The sequence below is a fragment of the Papio anubis genome, chromosome 1 (assembly GCF_008728515.1).
Source record: "Papio anubis isolate 15944 chromosome 1, Panubis1.0, whole genome shotgun sequence".
Classification (NCBI taxonomy): Eukaryota; Metazoa; Chordata; class Mammalia; order Primates; family Cercopithecidae; genus Papio; species Papio anubis.
Window position 1 is genome coordinate 5446816 of NC_044976.1, and position 24117 is coordinate 5470932.

The window sequence follows — 24117 nt, forward strand, 5'->3', positions numbered from 1 at the left end:
GGAAAAGGCTTGGTGCCCAGCTTGACGTTGCTAGGCAACCCCGGAGGCGGGCCCAGCGCCAAAAGAACAGGGCGTGGCCTCATCCCCTCATCCCATTGGCCGTTCTCTGCGGGGCCCCGCCCTCGGGTGCCGGAGCTAGAAGACCTACGCTTCCGAGGCGCCCCTCCTGGCCGGCACGCTCTGACGTCACGTCCGGCGCGGAGACGGCTGCGTCTCCGCACGGTCGGCGGGGCACGCATAGCCGGGCAGTTGGTTCGTGGGCTGTGGAGGCGACGGAGCCTGGGGCTGGTGGGGCCGGCTCAGGGAGGACCTGCCTGGGTGAGGAGGGCACGAGGTGAGGGAGGGAGGGGCTGCGGGCCGCCGTGGCTGCCTTCCGCTCGGCCGCTCGGGACCTGTGGGCGCGGCGTGGGCTCCGCTCACCTGTCCGCGGCCGCCGTCCTCCCCAGTCCAGGATCCTCTCACTGTGCCAGGCCAGTCAGTTCGCGCTCATCCCGTGCCTTCTTTCCCCAAACTTGGATTTTTCCCACCAGGCCCTTCTTCATGACCCTGACCCCCCCATCAGCATCCCCCCTGGCCAATCCAATATGGCCCCCGGTCCCCGGGAGGCTGTCAAGTGTGTTCCTGCCCTCCGCGTGCACCCCTCACCTTGACCCAAGCCCTCGTGCTGATAAATGTGATTATTTGAGTGGAGGCCAACTTCCCCTTTCTCTCTCTTCGACTCCAGGGGCTTTCTCTTGCATACGCTCGCTTGGGCTGGCCAGGGTGTCACTTCTGCCTCCCTGCCCTCCAGACCATGGACGGCTCCTTCGTCCAGCACAGTGTGAGGGTTCTGCAGGAGCTCAACAAGCAGCGGGAGAAGGGCCAGTACTGCGACGCCACTCTGGACGTTGGGGGCCTGGTGTTTAAGGCGCACTGGAGTGTCCTTGCCTGCTGCAGCCACTTCTTCCAGAGCCTCTACGGGGATGGCTCAGGAGGTAGTGTCGTCCTTCCTGCTGGCTTCGCTGAGATCTTTGGCCTCTTGTTGGACTTTTTCTACACTGGTCACCTCGCTCTCACCTCAGGGAACCGGGATCAGGTGCTCCTGGCGGCCAGGGAGTTGCGAGTGCCAGAGGCCGTAGAGCTGTGCCAGAGCTTCAAGCCCAAAACTTCAGTGGGACAGGCAGCAGGTGGCCAGAGTGGGCTGGGGCCCCCTGCCTCCCAGAATGTGAACAGCCTCCTCAAGGAGCCGGCAGGCTTGCAAGAAGAGGAAGTTTCGAGGACTCTGGGTCTAGTCCCCAGAGATCAGGACCCCAGAGGCAGTCATAGTCCTCAGAGGCCCCAGCTCCATTCCCCAGCTCAGAGAGAGAGCCCCTCCTCCCTCTGTGGGAAACTCAAGCAGGCCTTGAAGCCTTGTTCCCCCGAGGACAAGGAACCTGAGGACTGCAAAGTGCCTCCAAGGCCCTTCGAGGCTGAAGGTGGCCAGCTGCAGGGCGGGAGTAATGAGGTACTGTGCCCAGGGTGCTGGGACTGGGGAGACAAATGGAGGAAATAGACACTTTTTTTGGTATAATAGGGACCCTGGGCTGGGTGTGATGGCTCATTCACGTGAGTGGTTCAAGTGGAGGACGACAGGGATGGACGAAGTCTATTTGTAATCCTAGCACTTTGGGAGGCCAGGGTGGGTGTGGATCACTTGAGCTTGGGAGTTCGAGACCAGCCTGGGCAACATGGCGAGGCCTCATCTGTACAAAGAAAATACAAAAATTAGCCGAGTGTGGTGGCACACACCTGTAATCCTAGCTACTTGGGAGGGTGAGGTGGGAGGATCACTTGAGCCCAGGAAGTGGAGGTTGCAATGAGCTGAGATGGTGCCACTATGCTGTAGCCTAGGCGACAGAGCAAGACCCTGTCTCAAAAAAAAAAAAAATGGACCTTAAGACAATCTCTGTTAATGTGGGTTTGGAACGGGCTTTCTCCAAACAAAGGAAGCTGGTGATCTCAGGCTGACCTTTCTGCAAGCCCCAGCTATTCATGGTTGCCACCTTCCTGAGAGGAGTGGGCAGCATCAGGGTTACAGGTGTTTCCCCAGGATAGTGTTTCCATCCGAGCTTCCAGTTCCCCACAAACACAGTCACTTTTCTCTGAATCCAAGACTCAGATGCTCTGCGTTGGGCCCCTGAAGGAACAGTGTCTGATGAAGGGACTTGTCAGGGTTGGGGCTTGGGATGGAACTGGAGCTGGGTCCCTACAACTCCTGCTGATTCATTTGGTGACCCCACCCCCTCCTGCTGCCTATTGTGCTCTAGTGGGAAGTGGTGGTTCAAGTGGAGGACGACGGGGATGGTGATTACATGTCTGAGCCTGAGGCTGTGCTGACCAGGAGGAAGTCAAATGTAATCCGAAAGGCCTGTGCAGCTGAGCCAGCCCTGAGTGCGGGCTCCCTAGCAGCTGAGCCTGCTGAGAACAGAAAAGGTACAGCGGTGCCGGTCGAATGCCCCACATGTCATAAAAAGTTCCTCAGCAAATATTATCTAAAAGTCCACAACAGGTAAACTTTCTGTTTTTCTATTTTCCTGTCTGCCATTCCCGCGTTGGGGGAGGGGTCTTGCACGTCCCACTTCTGGGTGAGGTAGGGGCTGGGGGATCCATCTCAGACCCACATAGTGCCTGGCCTTGGCACACCTCTGGCAATCAGGAAGTGAGAGTCTGCTTTGGGTTAGATTCTTCTTCCTCACTGTCCTGTGAGTACTGTGGTTGGAGATGGGTTTGTGGACATCTTGTCAACAGGTTCCACCCACTGTGGACCTTGACCTTCAGCTGGCCTCTGCGGACAGAATGAGAAACCTGTGGCCCGTGTGCTAGAGCTGAGGCCCAACCTTAGGTGTTTCTGAAGCCCGGCAGTGTGGGCTTGAAGCCTGGCAGTGTGGGCTTTGGGCCACAATGCTGAGCCTTGGGTCAGTGCTACCTGTGTTTCCAGGGAAGTGTTCACTCTGGGGTGTCAGTGGAGTATTAAAGTCCAGTTGTCTAAACCTTCAGTGTCCAGTAAAGTAACCAGGAACTCCAGGGGCTATTAAAATTTTTATTTTTACATTTAGTGGAGACAAGGTTTTGCTATGCCCAGGCTGGTCTCAGACTCCTGGGCTCAAGCGATCCACCCACCCTGGCCTCCCAAAGTGCTAGAATTATAGGTTTGAGCCACCATGCCCAGCCCCCAGGGGCTATTTTATGTTTTTGAGTTGGAGTCTTGCTCTGTCACCAGGTTAGAGTGCAGTGGCACGATCTCAGCTCACTGCAACGTCTGCCTTCTGGGTTCAAGCGATTCCTCTGCCTCAGCCTCCAAAGTAGCTGGGATTACAGGCATGCGCCACCACACCCGGCTAATTTTTTGTATTTTAGTGGAGACGGGGTTTCACCATGTTGGCCAAGATGGTCTTGATCTCCTGACCTTTCGATCTGCCCGCCTCGGCCTCCCAAAGTGTTGGGATTACAGGTGTGAGCCACCATGCTCGGCGTATTTTTTATTTTATTTTATTTTACTTTATTTTTTTTTGAGACGGAGTCTCACTCTGTTGCCCAGGCTGGAGTGCAGTGGCATGATATCGGCTCACTGCAACCTCCACCTCCCAGGTTCAAGCGATTCTTCTGCCTCAGCCTCCCGAGTAGCTAGGATTACAGGTGCCCGCCACCACGCCCAGCTAATTTTTGTATTTTTAGTAGAGATGAGGTTTCACCATCTTGACCAGGCTGGTATTAAACTCCTGACCTCGTGATCCACCTGCCTTGGCCTCCCAAAGTGCTGGGACTCACGGAGTCTCTCCTCTCCACTCACCCAGGCTGGAGTGCAGTGGTTCCATCTCTGCTCACTACAACCTCTGCCTCCCAGGTTCAAGCAATTTTCCTTTCTCAGCTTCCTGAGAAGCTGGGATTACAGGCGTGTGCCACCACACCTGGCTAATTTTGTTTGTATTTTTAGCAGAGACGGGGTTTCAGCATGGTGGTCAGGCTGGTCTTGAACTCCTGACCTCGTGATCCGCCTGCCTCAGCCTCCCAAAGTGCTGGGATTACAGGTGTGAGCCACTGCACCCGGCCATTTTTTTACTTTTTAGTAGAGATGGGTTTCACCATATTGGCCAGGCTGATCTCAACCTCCTGACCGTGCAATCCACCTGCCTCGGCCTCCCAAAAGTGCTGGGATTACAGGTGTGAGCCACTGTGCCCAGCCCCCAGGGGCTATTTTAACTTAGAATTTTAAATTAAATAAAAATTCAGTTCCTCAGATATGTTAGCCAAATCTGAAGTGGTGAGGAACCACGTGGCTCCTGGTGGCTGAATCGGGCAGTGCTGACATAGCACATTTCCATCATCTTGGAGAGGCCCCTTGGGCAGCACTGCTCTGGAGTCCCTTCAAGCCCTGTGGGAATGGTGGCCCAGTGACATGCCTTCCAATCCTGCCATTCCCAGCCAAGACATCACTAGTCTGTCATGGTGTGTTTTTTTGCCAAGCCAGGTAGGGCGGCACAGTAGTAATCACCTGGAATGGGAGCAGGGGAAATCTGTTTGCTGTCCCTGCGCACCGTGTTTGGGGCAGCTGCTGCCAGTGGAATGCTGGGATGACTCCAGTGTCGGGGGGTCCTGGGGCAGCCTGTGTGCTGCTGGATGCTCGCTCTCAAGTGCCTTGCCGGGGTAAGACTGGGGTGGTTTCCATCCCTTCCTTGGGCTTCAGCTTGCTGGGCTGGCCCTGAGAACTGGGAGGGGATGGCTTCATGAAGTCATTTTGATGGGGGATGAAGATAGTTGCTGTGGAGGAACAGGATGAGAGAGATGCTTGGCCTCTGGCAGGTGGGAGGGGCTGTCGCAGGCTGCACAGGGACTCCGAGGTCGAGTTCATTTAGTTCATTCAGCAGTCTACCAGGTGGCCAGCAAGGCTGTGTGGGTGCTTGGGATGCATTTAAGGGAACTAAATAAAGGTCCTTATGCAGCCGACCTGCTTGCCGGGCAATGCAGGTAACAGATAAGTCCATCTGTCTGCAGTAGATGGTGAGGAAGTGCTGCGGAAAAAAAAAAAGCAGAGGTGGGCCAAGGGGTTGGCGAGTTGTGGGTTGGGTTCGATTGTGATTTTAAGTAGCCAGGGTCTCGGGAGTCTTACTCAGAAGGTGAGATTTAAGCAGAGACTCAAAGGAGGCAAAGAAGTTGACCAAGTGGGTGACTGGGGAGCATCTGGGTGGAGGGAAGAGCCAGGGCGCCGGGGTAGGAGGATCCTGGGGGCGTGATAGGCAGCAAGGAGGCACATGCCTGACCCAGGTGGCCAGATGACACCCTGGGAGAGAAGCAGGCAAGGGGAGGGCTGCCTCTGCCCTGAGGGGCCTCCCGGGCCCTTTGTCTGAATGGGGAGCACTGGGGATATGTGAGCCAAGAGGTGCTGAGGTCTCACTTAAACTAAAGGGTCTTTCTGGCTCGTGAACTGAAACTTGTTGGGGAGGCAGTCACAGAGCCGGGAGACCAGATAGGCAGCTCCCCTGGCTACCCGGGAGAAGCTGTTGCCGGGCTAGGTGGGGCAGTGGAGTCAGATGAGGATCTGGCCTTGGGTTTGAAACTCTTGGAAGCCTTGAGTTGCTTCTCTAGTCGTCAGGACCCAAGATCTGCCTCTGTCTTCAGACAGAATGCGGCCAACTGGGCCTCCCCATAGGCCTCTGTGCTGGTCAGATCATGGCAGCCTCTTAGGACCTTTGTGAGCTTCTTGCCACGGCACTCTCCCTTGCGGAGAGTCTCCATGCTGGGAGAGGCTTCTGGGCTTGTCCCTGCACCCTAACCAGCTGGTGTCACCTCAGAACACTTGTTCCCCTTAGAAGGGACCCAGAAAGGGCCCTGGGTGAGGGAGAGATGGGAAACCCTCTCAGCCACCCCACCCCTGTGGCTTCTCCTGGCAGGAAACATACTGGGGAGAAACCCTTTGAGTGTCCCAAGTGTGGGAAGTGTTACTTTCGGAAGGAGAACCTCCTGGAGCATGAAGCCCGGAATTGCATGAACCGCTCGGAACAGGTACTTGGGAGCTGGCCCAGGTACTTGTGGGCAGGGCACACTGGCCTCCCTGTCTTCGTGCCATCCGGGAAGGGCCCCAGGAGACTGAGAGGGGTACAGGGGTACTGTAAACTCAGGAAAGCTGTGGGGTCCTTGGATGTCATCAGGTCCATGCCCTGGTACAGGTGGGACATAGGTCCTGAGGGCGGAAGGGACAGGCATAGGAGGGACTCTGTGGGAGGCATTTGGGGTTGGCCTTTCTAGACCCCTTGCCCACCTCCACCTTGGGCTTTGGAGAAGGGGAGCCTCTACAGGGAATGGCAGCTGGGAAAGGCCCCCTGGCCACCCCCAGCAACCCCACTGCTGGCTTCTGTGTCAGGGCCCGCTGAAACCCAGACCCACTCTTTCTAGAGGCCTGTCAGCAGCCACTGGGGCCAGGGACTGTGGGTGAGGCCACTCGGACCCTGCCCCCAGTCTGTCTGAGCCTGAGAAGGGCCTGGTATGCGGTGGGCTTGCAGCACTCAGTGACGGTCAGGCCAGGCAGGTTACCTGTTGCCCTCTCCCACCCTAGCATCCCCCCCTGCCCAGGCAGACTCTTCCCAGCAGCAAGCGGAAGCCCGGGCAGAGGCTGCTGTCACAGGCAGAGGCCCCCGCTGATGCCGGCCCTGCTTGCCCCTCACACTGCCAGGTCTTCACGTGCTCCGTGTGCCAGGAGACATTCCGCCGGAGGATGGAGCTGCGGGTGCACATGGTGTCTCACACAGGGGAGATGCCCTACAAGGTCAGGCTTGGCCTGTCTCTAGGGCCGGGGTGGGTAGCCCCAGGATCCCTCCTGCTGAGCCCTTTACGTGGGGGTGCTATCAGGCACCTCCCTCACAGTAGCTGTCAGGGAGCCTGCCTTCGCTGCCTGTCCAGTGCCCCCTTATCTGGGCAGGATTGCTGGCTGCAGCCTCACCTCCAGGGTCCTTATTAGGCCCTTGTTTCTTTCCATGGAGGACAGGCTTGGCATCCTCTGGGCAGCTGAGCCCTGAGGGCCCTCCCTTGCGCCATCCTTCACACCAGATCAGGGTCCTCCCAGTAGCATCTCACTGGGGCCTCCTGTTCCCGCCCTACAGCCCAAGGGTGGGTGGCAGGGTTTCATGGGTGCAGGCTGCCCTGGAGGTGACTGTGGGCCTCTTTTTCAGTGTTCCTCCTGCTCCCAGCAGTTCATGCAGAAGAAGGACTTGCAGAGCCACATGATCAAGCTGCATGGAGCCCCAAAGCCCCATGCAGTAAGTGGCAGGCAGGGCTGGGCATATTTTGATGCTGGCATGAGCAAGAGTGAGCTGTGCCCAGAGGGGGGAGGGGGCTTGTGGGTCTCTCAGGCAGCCCTTTCCTATTCTCACCCTGGCCCTGGTCCCTCCCTCTGCCTGCCTGGTCTGCCTGCAGTGCCCCACCTGTGCCAAGTGCTTCCTGTCTCGGACAGAGCTGCAGCTGCATGAAGCTTTCAAGCACCGTGGTGAAAAGCTGTTTGTGTGTGAGGAGTGTGGGCACCGGGCCTCGAGCCGGAATGGCCTGCAGATGCACATCAAGGCCAAGCACAGGTGTGTGTCGCCTGTTCACTCCTGGGGCCCAGTCCTGCTGCCAGCCCAGGCTTGCACCGGCAGGGAAGACAGTTTGCTGACTTTTACACAGATGAGTTGTGCCCAGGCTGGGGGCACTTGTTTGAGGCTCAGACAAGCCTCTGTGCCCCCGGGGCAGATTCTGAGCTTCGTTAGTTTCTTGTGATTCCCTGCTCCCAGATTGCCCTGCTCTGGGGTGGAGGTGGTGCCCCTTTCCTAGCACTGCCCAAGTCCTCTTTCCACCAGCCATGCTCCTAGCTGTAGCAGAGCGAAGGGGGTCACTTCCCTTGGTGATGGCCTCTGCCCTATGTCCCCACCCTAACAGGAATGAGAGGCCACACGTGTGTGAGTTCTGCAGCCACGCCTTCACCCAAAAGGCCAATCTCAACATGCACCTGCGCACACACACGGGCGAGAAGCCCTTCCAGTGCCACCTCTGTGGCAAGACCTTCCGAACCCAAGGTGAGGTACGCCCCGCCCCTCCCCTCCCCATCCCCATCCTGAGGCAAGGCCCCAGGCTGAGCTCTTGCCTTGTGCCTGCAGCCAGCCTGGACAAGCACAACCGCACTCACACCGGGGAAAGGCCCTTCAGTTGCGAGTTCTGTGAACAGCGCTTCACTGAGAAGGGGCCCCTCCTGAGGCACGTGGCCAGCCGCCATCAGGAGGGCCGGCCCCACTTCTGCCAGATCTGCGGCAAGACCTTCAAAGGTACCTGGGCGACCCTGGGAGAGCCTTTTCCTGCTCATCTGAGTTGGAGGGTCTCTGAGGAGGAAACGCTCCTTTCTTGCCAGTGAACCTCTCTTGTGCCCCACACGGTAGTGTTGAGAGTGGACCTGCTTCGAAGGCAGGGGTGTCCTGTGCAGTAGTGACCCTGGGTGGCACTGGAGAGCCTGGCAGGGCCTGTGCGGCACTTTTAAACCACTGGCCCCACGTACTGCAGAAAGAACCCTATGCCCATGGCTTGGTCCCCTCCCTTGCTGCCTGTCCCGACCTCCTGCTGGGCTTCCTTGAGGGTCCCGGGGCTCCTGCACCATCCCCTCCGTGTTCTTCTCCCTCCCGCAGCCGTGGAGCAACTGCGTGTGCATGTCAGACGACATAAGGGGGTGAGGAAGTTCGAGTGCACCGAGTGCGGCTACAAGTTTACGCGGCAGGTAGGCCAGGCCCTAGGCCCCTTCCCCTCCCCCAGGATCCCCCGAAGTCCTGAGCTCACCTTCCCCGCCAGGCCCACCTGCGGAGGCACATGGAAATCCACGACCGTGTGGAGAACTACAACCCGCGGCAGCGCAAGCTCCGCAACCTGATCATCGAGGACGAGAAGATGGTGGTGGTGGCGCTGCAGCCGCCTGCGGAGCTGGAGGTGGGCTCGGCGGAGGTCATTGTGGAATCCCTGGCCCAGGGTGGCCTGGCCTCCCAGCTCCCAGGCCAGAGACTGTGTGCAGAGGAGAGCTTCACCAGCCCAGGTGTCCTGGAGCCCTCCCTCATCATCACAGCTGCTGTCCCTGAGGACTGTGACACATAGCCCACTTTGGCCACCAGAGCCCACTTGGCCCCACCCAATAAACCGTGTGGCTTTGGACTTGCGTATTTCAGCCTGACAGTCTCTTCTCCAGTGTCCTGGAGTCGGGGAGGTGCTGCCTTCCCACCCATGCCCTCAGGACAGAGTGGTGTCCTGCCCGGTCCTGTGTGGGCCTCAGCTCAGCTGGCAGCGTTCCCTCCTGTCAGGAAACCTCAGCTGAGTGAGGCTTGGATGGGGTTCCTTTGGGGACCAAACCTCTGGCCTTGGCTGCTCTCCACATCTGTATTATGTTCCTTGTTATTGCAAGATTTTACAGTGGGGTCCAGATAGAGCTCTAGTGTTCCTAATTTAGAGCTGAGGTGATGCCAGCTTCTGGGGATGGAATTCATTACTAAGGGCCAGGCGCGGTGGCTCAAGCCTGTAATCCCAACATTTTGGGAGGCCAAGACGGGCGGATCACGAGGTCAGGAGATCGAGACCATCCTGGCTAACACGGTGAAACCCCGTTTCTACTAAAAAGTACAAAAAAACTAGCCGGGCGAGGTGGCGGGCACCTGTAGTCCCAGCTACTCGGGAGGCTGAGGCAGGAGAATGGTGTAAACCCGGGAGGCGGAGTTTGCAGTGAGCTGAGATCCAGCCACTGCACTCCAGTCTGGGCAACAGAGCGAGACTCCGTCTCAAAAAAAAAAAAAAAAAAAATTCATCACAAAGCTTCTGGAGTTCAGTAGAGGGGTCAGGACCCATGGGGCTCGCCTTGTTGGGCAGAATCAAGGATTGGGCCCAGTTAGTGTAGCTAAGCACGCCTGGGGGCCTGAGGAGGGTGAGGCCCTTCCCTCAAGAGCAGCCTGGTCTGTGTGTCCAGGAGGCTTTGGTTCCCCACGTTCTACAGCTGTGGGGTACTGTGTGTCAAGGAGCAAATGCATGTGGGCCCCAGAGCAGATTGCTTATGTTTAAATTTCTTCCTAAGTTGGCCCTGGGTAAGTTACTGACAGTTTCATTTCTCTACTAAAAATACAAAATTGCTGGGTGTGGTGGCACATTGGGAGGCGAATCCCTTGAACCTAGGGAATCACTTGAACCTAGGAGGTGAAGGATACAGTGAGCCGAGATTGTACCACTGTATTCCACCTGGGCAACAGAATGAGACCCTGTCTTTAAAAAAAAAAAAAAAAAAAAAAAAGCCCACTGTGGTCTCAACACTGATCCCCTTCCCAGCCAAGACACTGGCTTCTCCCTCAGGTTCAGACGGACTCTGCAGATGTGAAAAACATCCTGAGCCAGACAGCTCTTTTGGAATCACAGCCTGGTTTGGGACTGTATTTGAAGGGCTCCACCTCCCCAGGTCCAAAGGCCATCCCATTGCAGATGGGAGTCTCACCACTACCTGTATGTACCGCAACCTCAGGAAGGGCTGTGGGAGCTGGGCCCGGGTCGAGGACAAACGGGCAGAGACCAGCTTTGGAGCAGGCAGGTTTGCTGGGCATCATCCACGCCACAGCATTTACTTCTCAAGCCTCTCCTCTCTTTAAATGGCGACAAGGTCTTCCTGTATTGCCCAGGGTGGTCTTGAACCCCTGGGCTCAAGTGATCCTCCCTCCTCAGCCTCCCAAAACACTGGGATCTCAGGTGTGAGCCACCACACCCTGCCTCTCGGGCATGTCTTTTCCACTGCTTCATCTCTTGCTACAGTCTGAGATGAGAAAGGGCCTGGAAGGCTTTTTAAGACCCTCAGTGTGAGCCCTGGACTCCATGCTGCCTATTCCCCCGACATCTGGCCTCAGCCCAAAGGAGTCCCAGAAGACAGTAGCAGGAGGACAAAGGCAGTGACCCCAAATGGATAGGAAATACTTTTATTGCAAAAAGTACTGAAGGTACCCCAAAACCTTAAGCAGGATTCTGGACATGGAAGCCTACAGAATAGACAAAAATAAATATGTCAACTTGCCCAATCCTCTGGGGTGAACTGGATGGGGACACTGGAGGGAGGGTGTCCTTTATTACATACGCGTCTCTGAAGTCGTATAAATATAGAATACCTTATAGTAGATCAGCATTAAATACCAGTCACTGTGTTTACATAACTTAATTTGTGCTGTAGACAAAATTCTGTACACGTAACACGTGGCCATGCCCAGGCTTCCCAGCATCTGTCCTGAAGTCAGTGTGAAGACATCCTTAAGTGGTGGGGACATCACAGCCCAGAACCCACAGCAGAGGGGAGCTGGGGAGAGGAGAGGGCCTGACCTTGGATCCACCTTGACCAAGGTCCAAGGTGAGCTTGGACACCCAGCTGGTGTCCACAGGCTAGAGGGACCCATTGCTGCAGAGGCTGGTGCCTGCTCTTCCCCATACTTGGTCTTCCAAACCCAAAGACGGGGTCCTGATGGTGGAGACCTGGGCAGGTCTGGAGGACAGACACAGGAGAGGGCACAATCCCAAACCCAGCTCTCCTGCACTGGCTCGCACCACAGCCCCTGTCTGAGTGGCCACCACAGGCCTGGAGTACGGCAGCTGCCAACCACAGCAAAGCCGCAAAGAGTGAGTGAGAAAACAGGAACCCAGAGTTCTCTTCCACAGAGGCAAGGCCTCACAGCCCAGCCCAGCCCGAGATGCCCTGTGCTGGCAGTCATCACACAGTCTGGACAGCATGTCCTTCCTTGGGTGCCGAGCTCAGTGCCTGGGACAGTCAGGGATTGAGGGCATAGCCAACCTTGTATGGCCAAACCCAGCCCTTATGCCCCTGCTGCCAAGGGAGACAAGCTGCCCCACTGAGCTCCAACAACCTCCGGATGGGCTCAGCAGCCCCCTAGGAAGTTAAGTGAGTGCTACAGGGCAGGGAAGCTCCCTGAGGAAGTTTGCACAGACCAGGAGAGTCCAAGGGGTAGCCCCAAGGGAGCAGAGGAAGGAGGAGGGCAGGAAAAGGCCCAGGGCACAGGGCAAGCAACCGTGCCAGAGGGCGCCTGGTCACAGGAAGCCCAGCTGCATGTTCCACGCTGCCCACAGGACTCCCAGCCAGGTCCCAGCAGGCCTGGACAGTGCTGGGCCCCCATCCTCGGCCTTCCCACCAGCACCTGGTACACAGCAGGTGCTGGGAGATGACCATGACTCAACGGAGAAGAGCCGCCACGAACTGTAACCACACCAGCCAGGGTGTTCTAGGACAAGACTTTCTAACCCGACAGCAATGACATCCACACTGTATGGACTGGGCTCTTCAGGAGCACGAGGGAGAGGCCAGGCAGCCCTGTCAGGTGTCCCCTAGCCCTTCCTAGGGGACATATTAAGGCAAGCAGCCATGCCATCTGGCCAGCACAAGGGTCTTAAGTGCAATCTGCTAAGTGACAGTGCTAAGACTGTCTTCCTGCTGAGAACATCTCTACAAGTTAGTTGACTAGAAAAGGCAACACACATTTGCTTTAATCTTTTTTAACGAGGAAGATGCAGTGTAAACGCCCTCTCCTCTGAAAAGGGAGGCAAGGACAAAAACTCAAGCCAAGGCTACTTTGGGTACTTTGAGGGGAAACGGACCATTTCTAAGAGAAAACCAGGGGCTGCCAAGCTGCGGCATTCGCCCGGGAGCGCCTGCAGAAAGCTTTGGCAATAGGACTTTCTAGACTTGAAAAAAGGAACAAAGCTGACCCTGCAGAGCTCCCTCCTCTTCCCACTTCTTCTTCTAAGGTCAAACTGCATTTTCAACTTCGGAACCAACTACCAAGGCCACCTCCTACCCAGGACTTCCTTTGGAAGCGGTGGGACTCCTCATGGGCAGGCCCAGCAAGGGCTCGGGCACCCACAGCTGTCTGCTTGGCTGGGTGTCAATGACCGCCTCCCAGGGCCTCCTGGGAAGGAGCTATGACCTGGCGCTGAAACCTCCCCTGGACTTCTGTCCCAGGCTGGTGAAGGAGAGGGTGAGAGGTGAGGACACAACAGCCAGTCGGGGCGGGAGCGGGGGACTATGGCTGGGGAGGTCCAGCATCTGATATGGCCACATCCTCTTCACCCTCCCAGCCCACACCCTTGCTCATGTCCCACTGTCCTGGGTGCAGCCTCTGGAGACCAGCACTCCGAGGTGTTTTGAAGCAAGCCCTTGGCAGGGGCCAGGAGCTAGGGAGGCAGGCTCCCCACACCTCTGGATGTGGAATTTGGGACCCCACTTTAGTCTCTGCCTGGTGCCTGGTCCGCTGCTCCAGGTTCAGGTCATCCTCAGCCTCATGGGAGGACCCCTCCTCCCTTCACGCGTCCCTCCCAAGTTGTCCTCCTCTCCCAGTGTGGGAGCAAGTAGGTGCAGATGACAGCAGCAGGAGGGGTGTGCGCCGCGTGGGTGAGCTGTGATCCGCAGGGTGGGGGTGACCTCCAAGACCCAGAAACGTGCCAGCAGGAAAGTAGCTCTTCCTCAACTGCGGGAAGGGCGTTCCCCATGGCCTCAGATCAGGCTTTCAAGGCACAGAAACCTTCCAGGTAATGGATCCTGGGCTTGCTCGGCCACCCAAGAGCCTGTGCTCCTCCTGTGAGCCCAACCTGTCCTTGTGCACAAAGGAGTGGGGCACTGCCCCGCAGAGGTGCCAGTTACCTGCACCAAGGCCCATGCAGGGCCAGACCGGGGCTAGTGCAGCTCGTCAGGGTCCCGCGGCGGCCGGGGTCGGCCCGGGTCCATGTCATTGCTGCCACTGTCCAACTCGAAGCCGCGCCCACCTGAGAAGGTCTGGGGCATGAACTGGCGGAAGATGCTGACGCTGCCATGCCAGAAGGTGGGTTCTGGGAGCCGCCCCACCACGCTCCATGCGCGAGTCTCTGGGTCATAGGCCTCTACCACGTCCGAGAGTTCAAACGTATTGTCATATCCCCCAGAGACGTACAGCTTTCCCCCAAGGACGGCCAGGCTGCCCCCAACGTGCACCTGTGGGTCAAAGGGATGAGTGAGTGGAGGTCAGAGGAGGCGGTAGGGCAAGGCCCCACCTGGGGAACCACTGGAGACAAGGCTTCCCTGTCAGCACCCCATGGGGTGGCCTTGGCTCTCCCAGAAAGCAGCAGAGGCCAACTCCTTTCCCACACCCTGCCTAGGAGAACAGGCCTCCCGGGGGGCAGCTGGGCCTTCCCTATGGTGATGAGGGTGCCCGCTGCAGCGCCAGGCCTCCCCGTGTGCAGGTGGTGCCGAGCAGCGCTTCCTAGGTTCTCTCAGAATCTCTGCAGTGGCCCTCTGGGCTGGGCAGTGCTCTTCTCCCCATGTTACAGATGGGAAAACAGGCTTGCACGGCTGACTCTGGCAGAGCTGGGCTCTGAACCACGAGGCTGGATGATTCCTTCCATCTTTCCCAAATTCACTATGACTATGTGCAGCTTACTGTGGGGAAAACAGAAAGCTGGGTATCTTAACTGCAAGGACATCAAGCTGTGATGTAAGCTGTGAGGCTAGATATCACAGAGTGTAGGTTTGGAAATGTTAAAAGACAGAGAGGAAAGAAGGCAGTATATAATGTGTACCTTGGACTAAGAATGCTCACATGGCCAAATGGCATTGAGGCCTCCCCGTCCCATCACACTGTCAGGCGGGGCACCCCTCTTCTCAACAAGCCCAGAGAGAAGAGGTGGACCCTGGCTGTCCTATTCAGAACACACAGCAGGTGCTTAATAGAAGTATTCCCACAGTGGGCTGTGCATGGTGGATCACGCCTGTAATCCCAGCACTTTGGGAGGCTGAGCCAGGTGGATCAAAAGGTCAGAAGATCCAGACCATCTGGCTAACACAGTGAAATCCCGTCTCTACTAAAAATACAAAAACAAAATTAGCTGGGCGTGGTGGTGGGCGCCTGTAGTCCCAGCTACTCGGGAGGTTGAGGCAGGAGAATGGCGGGAACCTGGGAGATGGAGCTTGCAGTGAGCCGAGATCGCACCACTGCACTCCAGCCTGAGCGACAGAGCGAGACTCTGTCTCAAAAAAAAAAAACAAAAAAAAGAAAAAAGTAGTATTCCCACAGTGAGTTCCTCAGGAACCAGCTGGGGATGGTGGTTCACGCCTGTAATCCCAGCACTTTGGGAGGCTGAGACAGGAGGGTCTTTGAGGCCAGGAGTTTGAGACCAGCCTGGGTAACACAGCAAGACCCTGCCTCTACAAAAATTTTTAAGAATATTCTTGGCCGGGCGCGGTGGCTCAAGCCTGTAATCCCAGCACTTTGGGAGGCTGAGACGGGCGGATCACGAGGTCAGGAGATCGAGACCATCCTGGCTAACACGGTGAAACCCCGTCTCTACTAAAAAAATACAAAAAACTAGCAGGGCGCGGTGGCGAGCGCTTGTAGTCCCAGCTACTCAGGAGGCTGAGGCAGGAGAATGGCGTGAACCCGGGAGGCGGAGCTTGCAGTGAGCTGAGATCCGGCCACTGCACTCCAGCCTGGGCGGCAGAGCGAGACTCCGTCTCAAAAAAAAAAAAAAAAGAATATTTTTTAGCATCTACCCATGAGAAAAAAAAATAACTGGGTGTGGTGGCACACGCCTGTAGTCTCAGCTATTCAAGGTGCGGTGGGAGGACTGCCTGAGTCCAGGAGGTGGAGGCTGCGGTGAGCCATGATTGCACCACTGCACTCCAGCCTGGGTGACAGAGCAAGACCCTGTCTCAAAAATAAAAAAGGTAAGGCCAGGCGCGGTGGCTCATGCCTGTAATCCCAGCACTTTGGGAGGCTGAGGTGGGGGGATCACGAGGTCAGAAGATCAAGACCATCCTGATTAACATGGTGAAATCCCATCTCTACTAAAAATACAAAAAATTAGCCAGGTGCAGTGGCGGGCGCCCATAGACCCACCTACTCGGGAGGCTGAGGCAGGAGAATGGTGTGAACCTGGGAGGCGGAGCTTGCAGTGAGCCAAAACTGCACCACTGCACTCCAGCCTGGGTGACACAGACTCTGCCTCAAAAATAAATAAATAAAAAAAATAAAAAAGGTAGGTCACAGACCTCATCCTGACTCTGCTCCGGCCGCACTGGCTGCTGGTGTACCCAAGAACACAGGGTGCCCTGGTGCAGGGCCTCTGCACCTGCTGTCCCTCTCTGGAACAAGTGACCCCAGATGACTGTATGCCTTGCTCCCTCACTTCCTTCTGCTCTCTGGCTTACAGTAGATACTCAGTAAATACTGCTCAAATGCGTGCTAAGCTGTATAATCCTGGGATACTACTTAACGTCTATGTCTCAGTGCGTGAGCCTCAAGTGCAAAATGAAGATAAGAGCAGCCTTCTATTAACTGAAATGAGACCCACCCATCATGGCTGTGGATCCCAAACACTCATCATGATGACACTTGGGTTGCAAAATTAGGACCAGCCTGTGCTTCCAACGCTGGCCCGCCTGCGTTTACCTGATTCATGGATGGGATTTTGTCCCATTCGTTCTTCGTCGGGTTGTACACGTCCACCTCGGCGGAGTCGTCCCTGTGGAGGGGGCAGCAGGAGGACAACTGCTCAGGGCGAGGAGGAAGTGCCCTCAGGTGTGCAGCTCTGGAGTGGAGTCCTCCCCTGAGTCACTGACTCCTCCAGCGACCTGGATCTTTCTGATGCCATCCAGCAGCGCCCTTGCAAGGTAGGCTCCATCCCCAGCTCTTAGGAGCCAATTTCAGCCCCCTGTGCCCACTCGGCCAGGGCTCCAGGGCCAGAATCCTCACTCCCAAACCTGAAGATCAGGCTTCTGAGTACTTGAAGCTCATTCAGTGCCTCCCCATCACCCAGTACCAAGGTGGCTGTCCCCCACCCCCCAAGGCTACAGCAGCTCCCTTCAGATCTTAAAAAAGGCTCCTTGCTCCACTGTGCATCCCCATGTGCCCTGGAACACTCCTTGCCACTGTCCCCAAAATCACCGTGAGCCCCGACCATGTCCTGTTCACTACCATATTCAAGTGCCTCTCACTTTGGGGTCAAGACCCTCCAACTTCATCTGACACCCTTTATATCCCCACAGTAAAAGGCTCAAAGGCACAGCCTTGAAAAGCCAAGATATAGGCCAGGCACTGTGGCTCACGCCTGCTATGCAGCCCTTTGGGAGGCTGAGGTGGGTGGAGTGCCTGAGGTCAGGAGTTCGAGACCAGCCTGGCCAACGTGGTGAAACCCCGTCTCTACTAAAAATACAAAAATGAGCCAGGTGTGGTGACGCATGCCTGTAATACCAGCTGCTCGGGAGGCTGAGGCAGGAGAATCGCTTGAACCCGGGAGGCGGAGATTACAGTGAGTCAAGAGCGTGCCATTGCACTCCAGCCTGGGCGACATAGTGAGACTTCGTCTCAAAAACAACAAAAAAAAGAAATGCAAAGATACTACAAGACAAATAGTAGTAGTTGTGAACCTGACACTGCTGCACAAAACCAGCCACAGACAATGCATAGACACAAGGCTGGCTGTGTGCCAAGAAAACTTGATCCATGGACAGACATTTACATCTCGTCTAACTTGAAATGTTGTTCTTGTCTTGATTTCTTGCCTCCAATCATTTCAAAATGTCAAAGCCACCCTCAGTTTGGGGGCCCTATAGTGGTGGTGGTGGTGATGATTAAACACTGGAACCTGCTAGGCTGCCTTCTCTTTCCCCAGCAGAGACTTGCAAACCACAGCCCAGAGGTTGGACAGAGCTCACCAGCATTCCCAGAGGGCGCTATTACACCCCAGCCAAGGAGCCATCTTGTCCCAGAACCCAGGGGAGGGAGGCCCAGGTCATTTGTGGGTCACAAGGACAATGGCTGAGGCTGTGGCCTCCCTGCAAATGGCACATCCTAGGCACAAGCTGCCCAAAGACAGGTGGTGTTCTGGGCAGAGGGTTATGTGGCTCTTGAAGAGTCAAAGTGCACAGACAAGGTGACACTGGGACAAATACCCTGGGGGGACCAGATGAAGTTGAAGGGTCTTGATCCCAAAGTGAGAGGCAGGGCCCCTACATGCCTAGCCTTCTCTTTCGGGCTCAAGCAGCCTCCACTCAGGCTGAGCCTGGGCGCCCCTCCTCTGTCCTCTGACACAGGTCACATTAGTAAGATGAACGGATGCAGCCTTTCCAGAGCACTGCTTCCTCCCACATGCGTAGGTGGCTTAGGAAACCCCTGTAAGGGCTAGCAGTGGGTGGGGTGGGGGGATGGGGGGGCAGACCCTCATGCTTCCCTGTGGGAAGGTTAACCCAGCAGGTAGACCTCCCTGGGGACAGATGGGGGAGGGGAGGAGGACTCTCAAAGGCACAGGGCCTGGAACCACTGCCTAGAGGCTGAGAGGAAGGCTCTGGCGCTCTGATAAGTTATATTTATAGCCATCTCCACCCCCCCTTTGAAGACACCTTCACAACTTGAGGGAAGGAGAGCTGGGCAAAGGGTCAGATGATGTTTTATAATGGGACCAGAGCTGGCTGAGATTCCAGGGCTTTCTCAGAGCAAGACCATTGCTTCTGGGCACGTGGTGGTGCCCAGCTACTTGCGTGAGAAGCAGTGCCACCCCTGTTCTTCTTGGTGGTCACTCCAAATGCCTGGTAAGGAGCCTCCTGTCTGGGGGGATGGTGGGGCATACGCCAAGGCCAGGAAGGCTCTGGCGGTATGAGGCAGGAGGCTGAGGAGCAGGGAGCTCACATCCCCCAAGCTCCCCATTCAAAGCCCCAGACCAAAAGGGCACAGTGGGGACTGTCATTCAGCTCCTCCCCTTCCCTCCTGGGCCCAGAGCTTCAGGCAGGCTCTAGGCTGGGAGGGAGCAGCAGGATGTGTGAACAAGCAACAGAGTATAGCAGGCAGGGTCTGCCCGTGCCATCACTGATGCCCACCAAACAGTCGTAGGCAGCATTTGGCTGTGACCAGAGAGGTCATCAAGGCCAGGAGACACATGATGACCCACAGGCTGCCTGTCTCTGCTCCCTGCTGCCCAGGCTACAGCCTGCTCTTGCTGGAAAAGCCCAACTCCACCACCCGTGAAATCCCTTAAAAGAAAGCCTGGGGTTTTCCTTAAACCCAAAGGAATGGAACAAGCACTCTGGGCTCCGAAACACCCGGCCTGGCTGGATGTGGGGGCTCACGCCTACAATCCCCGCACTCTGGGAGGCGGGAAATGCGGGAGGATCATTTGAGGCCAGGAATTTTGAGACCAGCCTGGGCAACACAGCGAGACCCTGTCTCTACAAAAAATTAGCCAGGTGTGGTGGCACATGTCTGCGGTCCCAGCTACCTGGGAGGCTGAGGTGGGAGGACTGCTTGAGCCCAGGAGGTCGAGGCTGCGGTGGGCCATGACTGCGCCACTGCACTCCAGCCTGGCAACAGAGCGAGACTCTGTCTCAAAAAAAAAAAAAAAATTGTTTAATTTCCAAGAGAAAAAAAAAGCCAGGTGCTGTGGCTCATACCTATAATCCCTGCACTTTGGGAGGCTGAGGCAGGCGGATCACATGAGGTCAGGAGTTCTAGACCAGCCTGACCAACATGGAGAAACCCTGTCTCTACTAAAAATACAAAAATTAGCCGGGCATGGTGGTGCATACCTATAATCCCAGCTACTTGGCAGGCTGAGGCAGGAGAATGGCTTGAACTCGGGAGGCAGAGGTTGCAGTGAGCCAAGATCGCGCCACTGTACTCCAGCTTGGGCAACAAAAGCGAAACTCTCGTCTCAAAAAAAAAAAAAAAACAACAAGCTGGGTGTGGTGGCTCATGCCTATAATCCCAGAACTTTGGGAGGCTGAGGCGTACTGATTACGAGTTCAGGAGATCGAGACCATCCTGGCTAACATAGTGAAACCCCGTCTCTACTAAAGATACAAAAAAATTAGCCAGGCGTGGTGGCGGGCGCCTGTAGTCCCAGCTACTCTGGAGGCTGAGGCAGGAGAATGCCAAGAACCTGGGAGGCGGAGCTTGTAGTGAGCCGAGATGGCGCCACTGCACTCCAGCCTGAGCGACAGAGCGAGACTCTGTCTGGAAAACAAAACAAAATAAAACAAAAACAAAAACAAAACAAAAACAAAAACAAAAAGAGCCAGACCCAGCCTCCGACCCCAGCTAGGCCTCAGTTTCTCATCTGTAGAAAGGGAGAACAGCCATGATGTGCTCAGCACAGGGCCTGGTAAGAGCCGCCAAACACACGGTGGGGCTACGCACCTGGAACTCACCTGACAAAGTACATGAGTCCATTTAGAGTCACAGTCTTGGGGGCGAAGGACCAGGGCGGGAGCTGGCCGCAATCCACCAGCGACCACAAGTCGGTGTCCGGGTCGTAGCACTGCATCACCATGGTCTCCTTGCCAGCCAGGGAGCCGATGGCATAGAGCCGGCCACGGCAGGCAGTGGTGGAGCAGTTGTCCAGGGGGTAGGTCATGGGCTGCAGGGCCTCCCAGGAGTCGGTGGTGTGATCATAGCGCTCGGTGCTGTCGGCGGCTACCACGTACAGCAGTCCATCCAGCACAGAGGAGCTGTGGTATTCGCGGGCCTTCAGCATGGGTGCCACCTCTGCCCACTCATTCACGCTTGAGTTGTACCTCCACACGCAGTCATAGAGCCGGGAGCCATCGGACCCACCTGCCAGGATGCATGATTGGACAGATGGTCAGCCCACTCGAGGTGAGTCACCCACCTGCACCCTCCCAAACTTCGGCGAGGGCCTCTCCCTTGGGAGGAATTAACATCACTGGGCTTCACCCCTGACACACATCCTCTCCCCAAAGCCCAGGCCACATGCTGTGGCTAAGGCAAAGCACACGCTGACCACTGCCCAGCAAGATGACTGCCACCAAGCCTCTACCAAACAAAGGTCTTGGGTGCCACGGTGAAGAATCCAGCAGCCTCCTCTCGACACCGCCCCACAGCCATGCATACACGTCAGCAGACCAAAGCCCTGGGCCTTGGGACAGTTCTCCTGGGAGCCACAGAGCTTGTCGGTAGGGTGCACAGGGACTTGCTCACTAACTCCTAGGCTTCCTGGGCACCCTCTAAGCAAGGTTCCGCCAGGACAAGATGAGCGGAAACCCACTTCCTGCTATAAGCAAGAGACCTAACACTACACTGCGAGGCCACTTCTTGATCCTGGTGCAGGTTACAAAGCTGTGTTTGGTTTAGAAAAATCCATGAAGCTGTGTAAGCATTTTATATACGTGTATATACACACACACACACACACACATACATACTCTTCTGCCTGTATTATTATTATCTTTTTTTGAGAGAGAGTCTTGCCTGTCACCCAGGTTGGAGTGCAGTGGCATGATCTCAGCTTACTGCAATCTCCACCTCCTGGGATCAAGCAATCCTCCCACCTCAGCTCCCGAGTAGCTGGGACAACAGGCAAGCGCCGCCACACCTGGCTAATTTTTATGCTTTTTGTACAGACGGGGTTTCGCCATGTTGCCCAGGCTAGTCTTGAACTCCTGAGCTGAAGAGATCCACCCACCTTGATCTCCCAAAGTGCTGGGATTACAAAGAGCCACTGTGCCCAGCCCTGTATTTTTAATTTCAATAAAAAGCTAAAAATAAAAAGTGGTACTGGCTGTAGTCAAAAATTACACCAGGTCTATTAGAAACTCCAGGACATGAAAGGAACCCAAGCATCCTGGGGGCTGTACCCCTTGGCCTCCCAGGCTGGCACCACAGGACACAGCATACAGGACATTCTGTTTCACAGCCCTGAGCTCTAAAGCGAGAAGAGCAAGTTCTTGTTCTTAGGAAGTGGGCTCTGCTGGCCTACTCCCTTCCATGGAGCTGTGTGAAAGGCAGCTGAAAGGAATGACCCAGCCACCTGCCTAAACCCGAGGGATTAACTGCTCTGCTGGGACATTTATGGAAGGGTGTGCAGAAAGCTGGGGCCAGTCTCACCAGTTCTGGGAAGGAATTCTCTGCTCAAAGCCACTAGTCAGACTTTGGGGAGAGGGGAGGGACACAGTCCCCAGTCAACTTGGGGACAACCTCGGATTGAAAAGAGGCACAGATTCCGGCAGAATCCAGCAGAGGCTGGACTCAGAGCTGCAGGCGAAGGAAGCTGTGGCAACAGAGCCCAGCAACTGTCCCCTGACACCTCAGAGCCCCACTGGAACTCGGAGCACGTCCCAGAGTGGGCTCTCTCGTGAACATGCAAGGCTGGGCACAGCAGCTGTGACATCCCAGTCCCCACCTCCTTGCCTGATAACCGCCTCACATGCCTGCCTGGTGGGTTCTTTCCTTATATAGCAGTCACAGAGACCGCCCTTCCTCACCCCGGCAAAGGAGGTAGCCTCGGGTTTGAACTGGGATTTATCTTTAATAAAAACTGTAGAAGCCCAAACTCAGGCGGATTGGGACCCGCCTACCATGACTCGGCAGTGTTTTGGAGTTTGGGCCAAGTAACTGGAAGAAAACCTCTTAACATGTGACCATGTTTACAGTCTCTGGGGAGTTCAGCCTAAACACCATGTGACCAGAGCACAGAGCCTAGGTGCAAGCCCAAGGGAACCTTGTCACCGGTGACAAAGAGTGAGTCAGGGGACCCGGTGTGGCTCAGCAGGGAGAGAGAAATTCCCGGCTTGTGGGGAACAGATGCCTCACCGGGCGTCGGCCTCCTGCCCGTCTCTGGATTCCTTAAGCAGAAAAAGAAAGCACCCATTGTGCGGGGTGAATGCCCCAGTATCTTCCAACCAAGTGGGGAGGCACCTCCAGGGCACGGAGTTGGCTCAGCCTGGCAGCCCCGGCCGCACGGGACACGGAGACCCACAAGCAGCTACTTGTCCCGGCTCACACAAGGGGCCCTTCTTCAAGGTTGAAAGTATAGCCCAGATAAATGTAGTCACCAAGGCCCCAGCATGGACTCAGGTGCGGCCCTAGGATTCCAGGCTCTGTGTTTCCCCCGCGAGTAGCTGGGCTCCCGTACCGGCGAGGCTCAACCCCAGAGAGCCTAGCCAGCCCCTGGCCCACTCACCTGTCACGTAGATGTCATTGCCCAGCGCCACGATGCTGTAGCCCCCGCCCAGGTGGTCTGGGAACTCGGCCAGGTAGCGCCACTGGCCCGTCTGCGGGTTGTAGCAGTCGACAGTGACCAGCTCGTCACAGTCCTGGTCGCAGCCACCCACGAGCACGAGGATCTCGGCGAGACCGGTGGAGGGGCGAGGACGCATTCGGGGGCAGGGCCCGCGGTCGTGGCGGTCGTAGCGCGCCGCCTGGAAGTCGCGCGCCTCGCGCAGCAGGCGCAGGCAGGGTGGGCAGCGCGCCACCAGCGGCTCGGCCTCGACGTGTGCCAGCAGGTAGAAGCGGCGCACGAAAGGCAGGCGCACGGCCTCCAGCAGCTGCGGCCAATGGGCGGCGCGGCGCGGCGGGTCAGCGCGGACCCAGCGCAGCGCCAGCTGGTAGGCGGCCTCCTCCTTGGGCACACACAGCCCGTCGTCCCGCAGGTAGCGCAGCAGGCGCGCCAGTGGCAGCCGCTCCAGCTGCTCGGCGCCCAGCTCGCCCACGTGGCGCAGGATGAAGCGCTGCGCCGCGCTCGCCAACCCCGAGCAGCTGAAGGCCTCGGCGAAGTCCTGCATGTCCAGGCAGTTGGCCAGGTCGAGCTGCTGCTGCAGGAAGGCGCCGCATGCCTCCTTCACGGCCGGGAACTGCAGCAGGTCAGCGGCGCGCAGCAGCGGCTCGGCGTTGTCGCCGCTTACCGCCACGCGGCCCGTGTAGCTGAAGTCCAGCAGCAGCTGCAGCATGTCGGGAGGCACTCCGTGCAGGCGCACCCGCTCGGCGCGGCTCTCGCGCAGCTGCCCGGCGAACATGGCGCGGAAGTAGGGGCTGGCGGCGGCCAGCACCGCGCGGTGCGCCGGGAAGTCGCGCCCGCCCGCCGCCTCCAGGGTCACGTCCAGGAACTTGCGCTCGGCGCGGAGCTGGCTCAGGCCGCGCAGCAGGCTCAGGGCGTGCGCGGGGTCCGAGAAGGGCAGCACGGCTAGCGGAGCCGGGCGCTCCATAGCGCCTTCACTAGGTTGTCGGTGACGCCGCGGCCGGGGCCTGCGGAGAAACGCGACGCGCCCGGCACCGCTGCTATAAATAGGGCGGAGCGCCGCTGCCTCGAGGGGCGGGA

General features: G+C 57.0%; 2 protein-coding genes across 5 annotated transcripts; one reads left to right on the forward strand and one right to left on the reverse strand.

Moving 5' to 3' along the window:
- The first annotated feature begins 181 nt into the window (after positions 1–181).
- ZBTB48 (zinc finger and BTB domain containing 48) lies at positions 182–9182 on the forward strand. Of its 4 annotated transcripts, none has more exons than XM_017956765.2 (11): positions 182–318; positions 725–1483; positions 2286–2527; positions 5907–6018; positions 6686–6778; positions 7182–7268; positions 7426–7580; positions 7924–8060; positions 8142–8306; positions 8661–8749; positions 8821–9182. In XM_017956765.2, exons 2-11 carry the CDS (start codon positions 794–796, stop codon positions 9115–9117), a joined length of 2067 nt encoding a protein of 688 aa, XP_017812254.2. In that variant the 5' UTR covers positions 182–318; positions 725–793; the 3' UTR covers positions 9118–9182. The 4 variants fall into 4 exon arrangements, 3 of the variants coding, with proteins under 3 accessions (XP_017812254.2, XP_021791290.2, XP_021791287.2); XR_002520883.2 differs by having other exon boundaries at positions 205–318; positions 6569–6778; positions 8146–8306; XM_021935598.2 differs by having other exon boundaries at positions 205–318; positions 6590–6778.
- Positions 9183–10948: 1766 nt separating this feature from the next.
- Positions 10949–24087, reverse strand: KLHL21 (kelch like family member 21). Its single transcript, XM_009183917.3, has 4 exons — positions 22984–24087; positions 20213–20618; positions 16464–16536; positions 10949–14011 (listed from the first exon to the last, which is right to left on the reverse strand). The coding sequence occupies exons 1-4, from the start codon at positions 24002–24004 to the stop codon at positions 13718–13720; spliced, it is 1794 nt and encodes a 597-aa protein (XP_009182181.1). The 5' UTR covers positions 24005–24087; the 3' UTR covers positions 10949–13717.
- Positions 24088–24117: the final 30 nt, after the last annotated feature.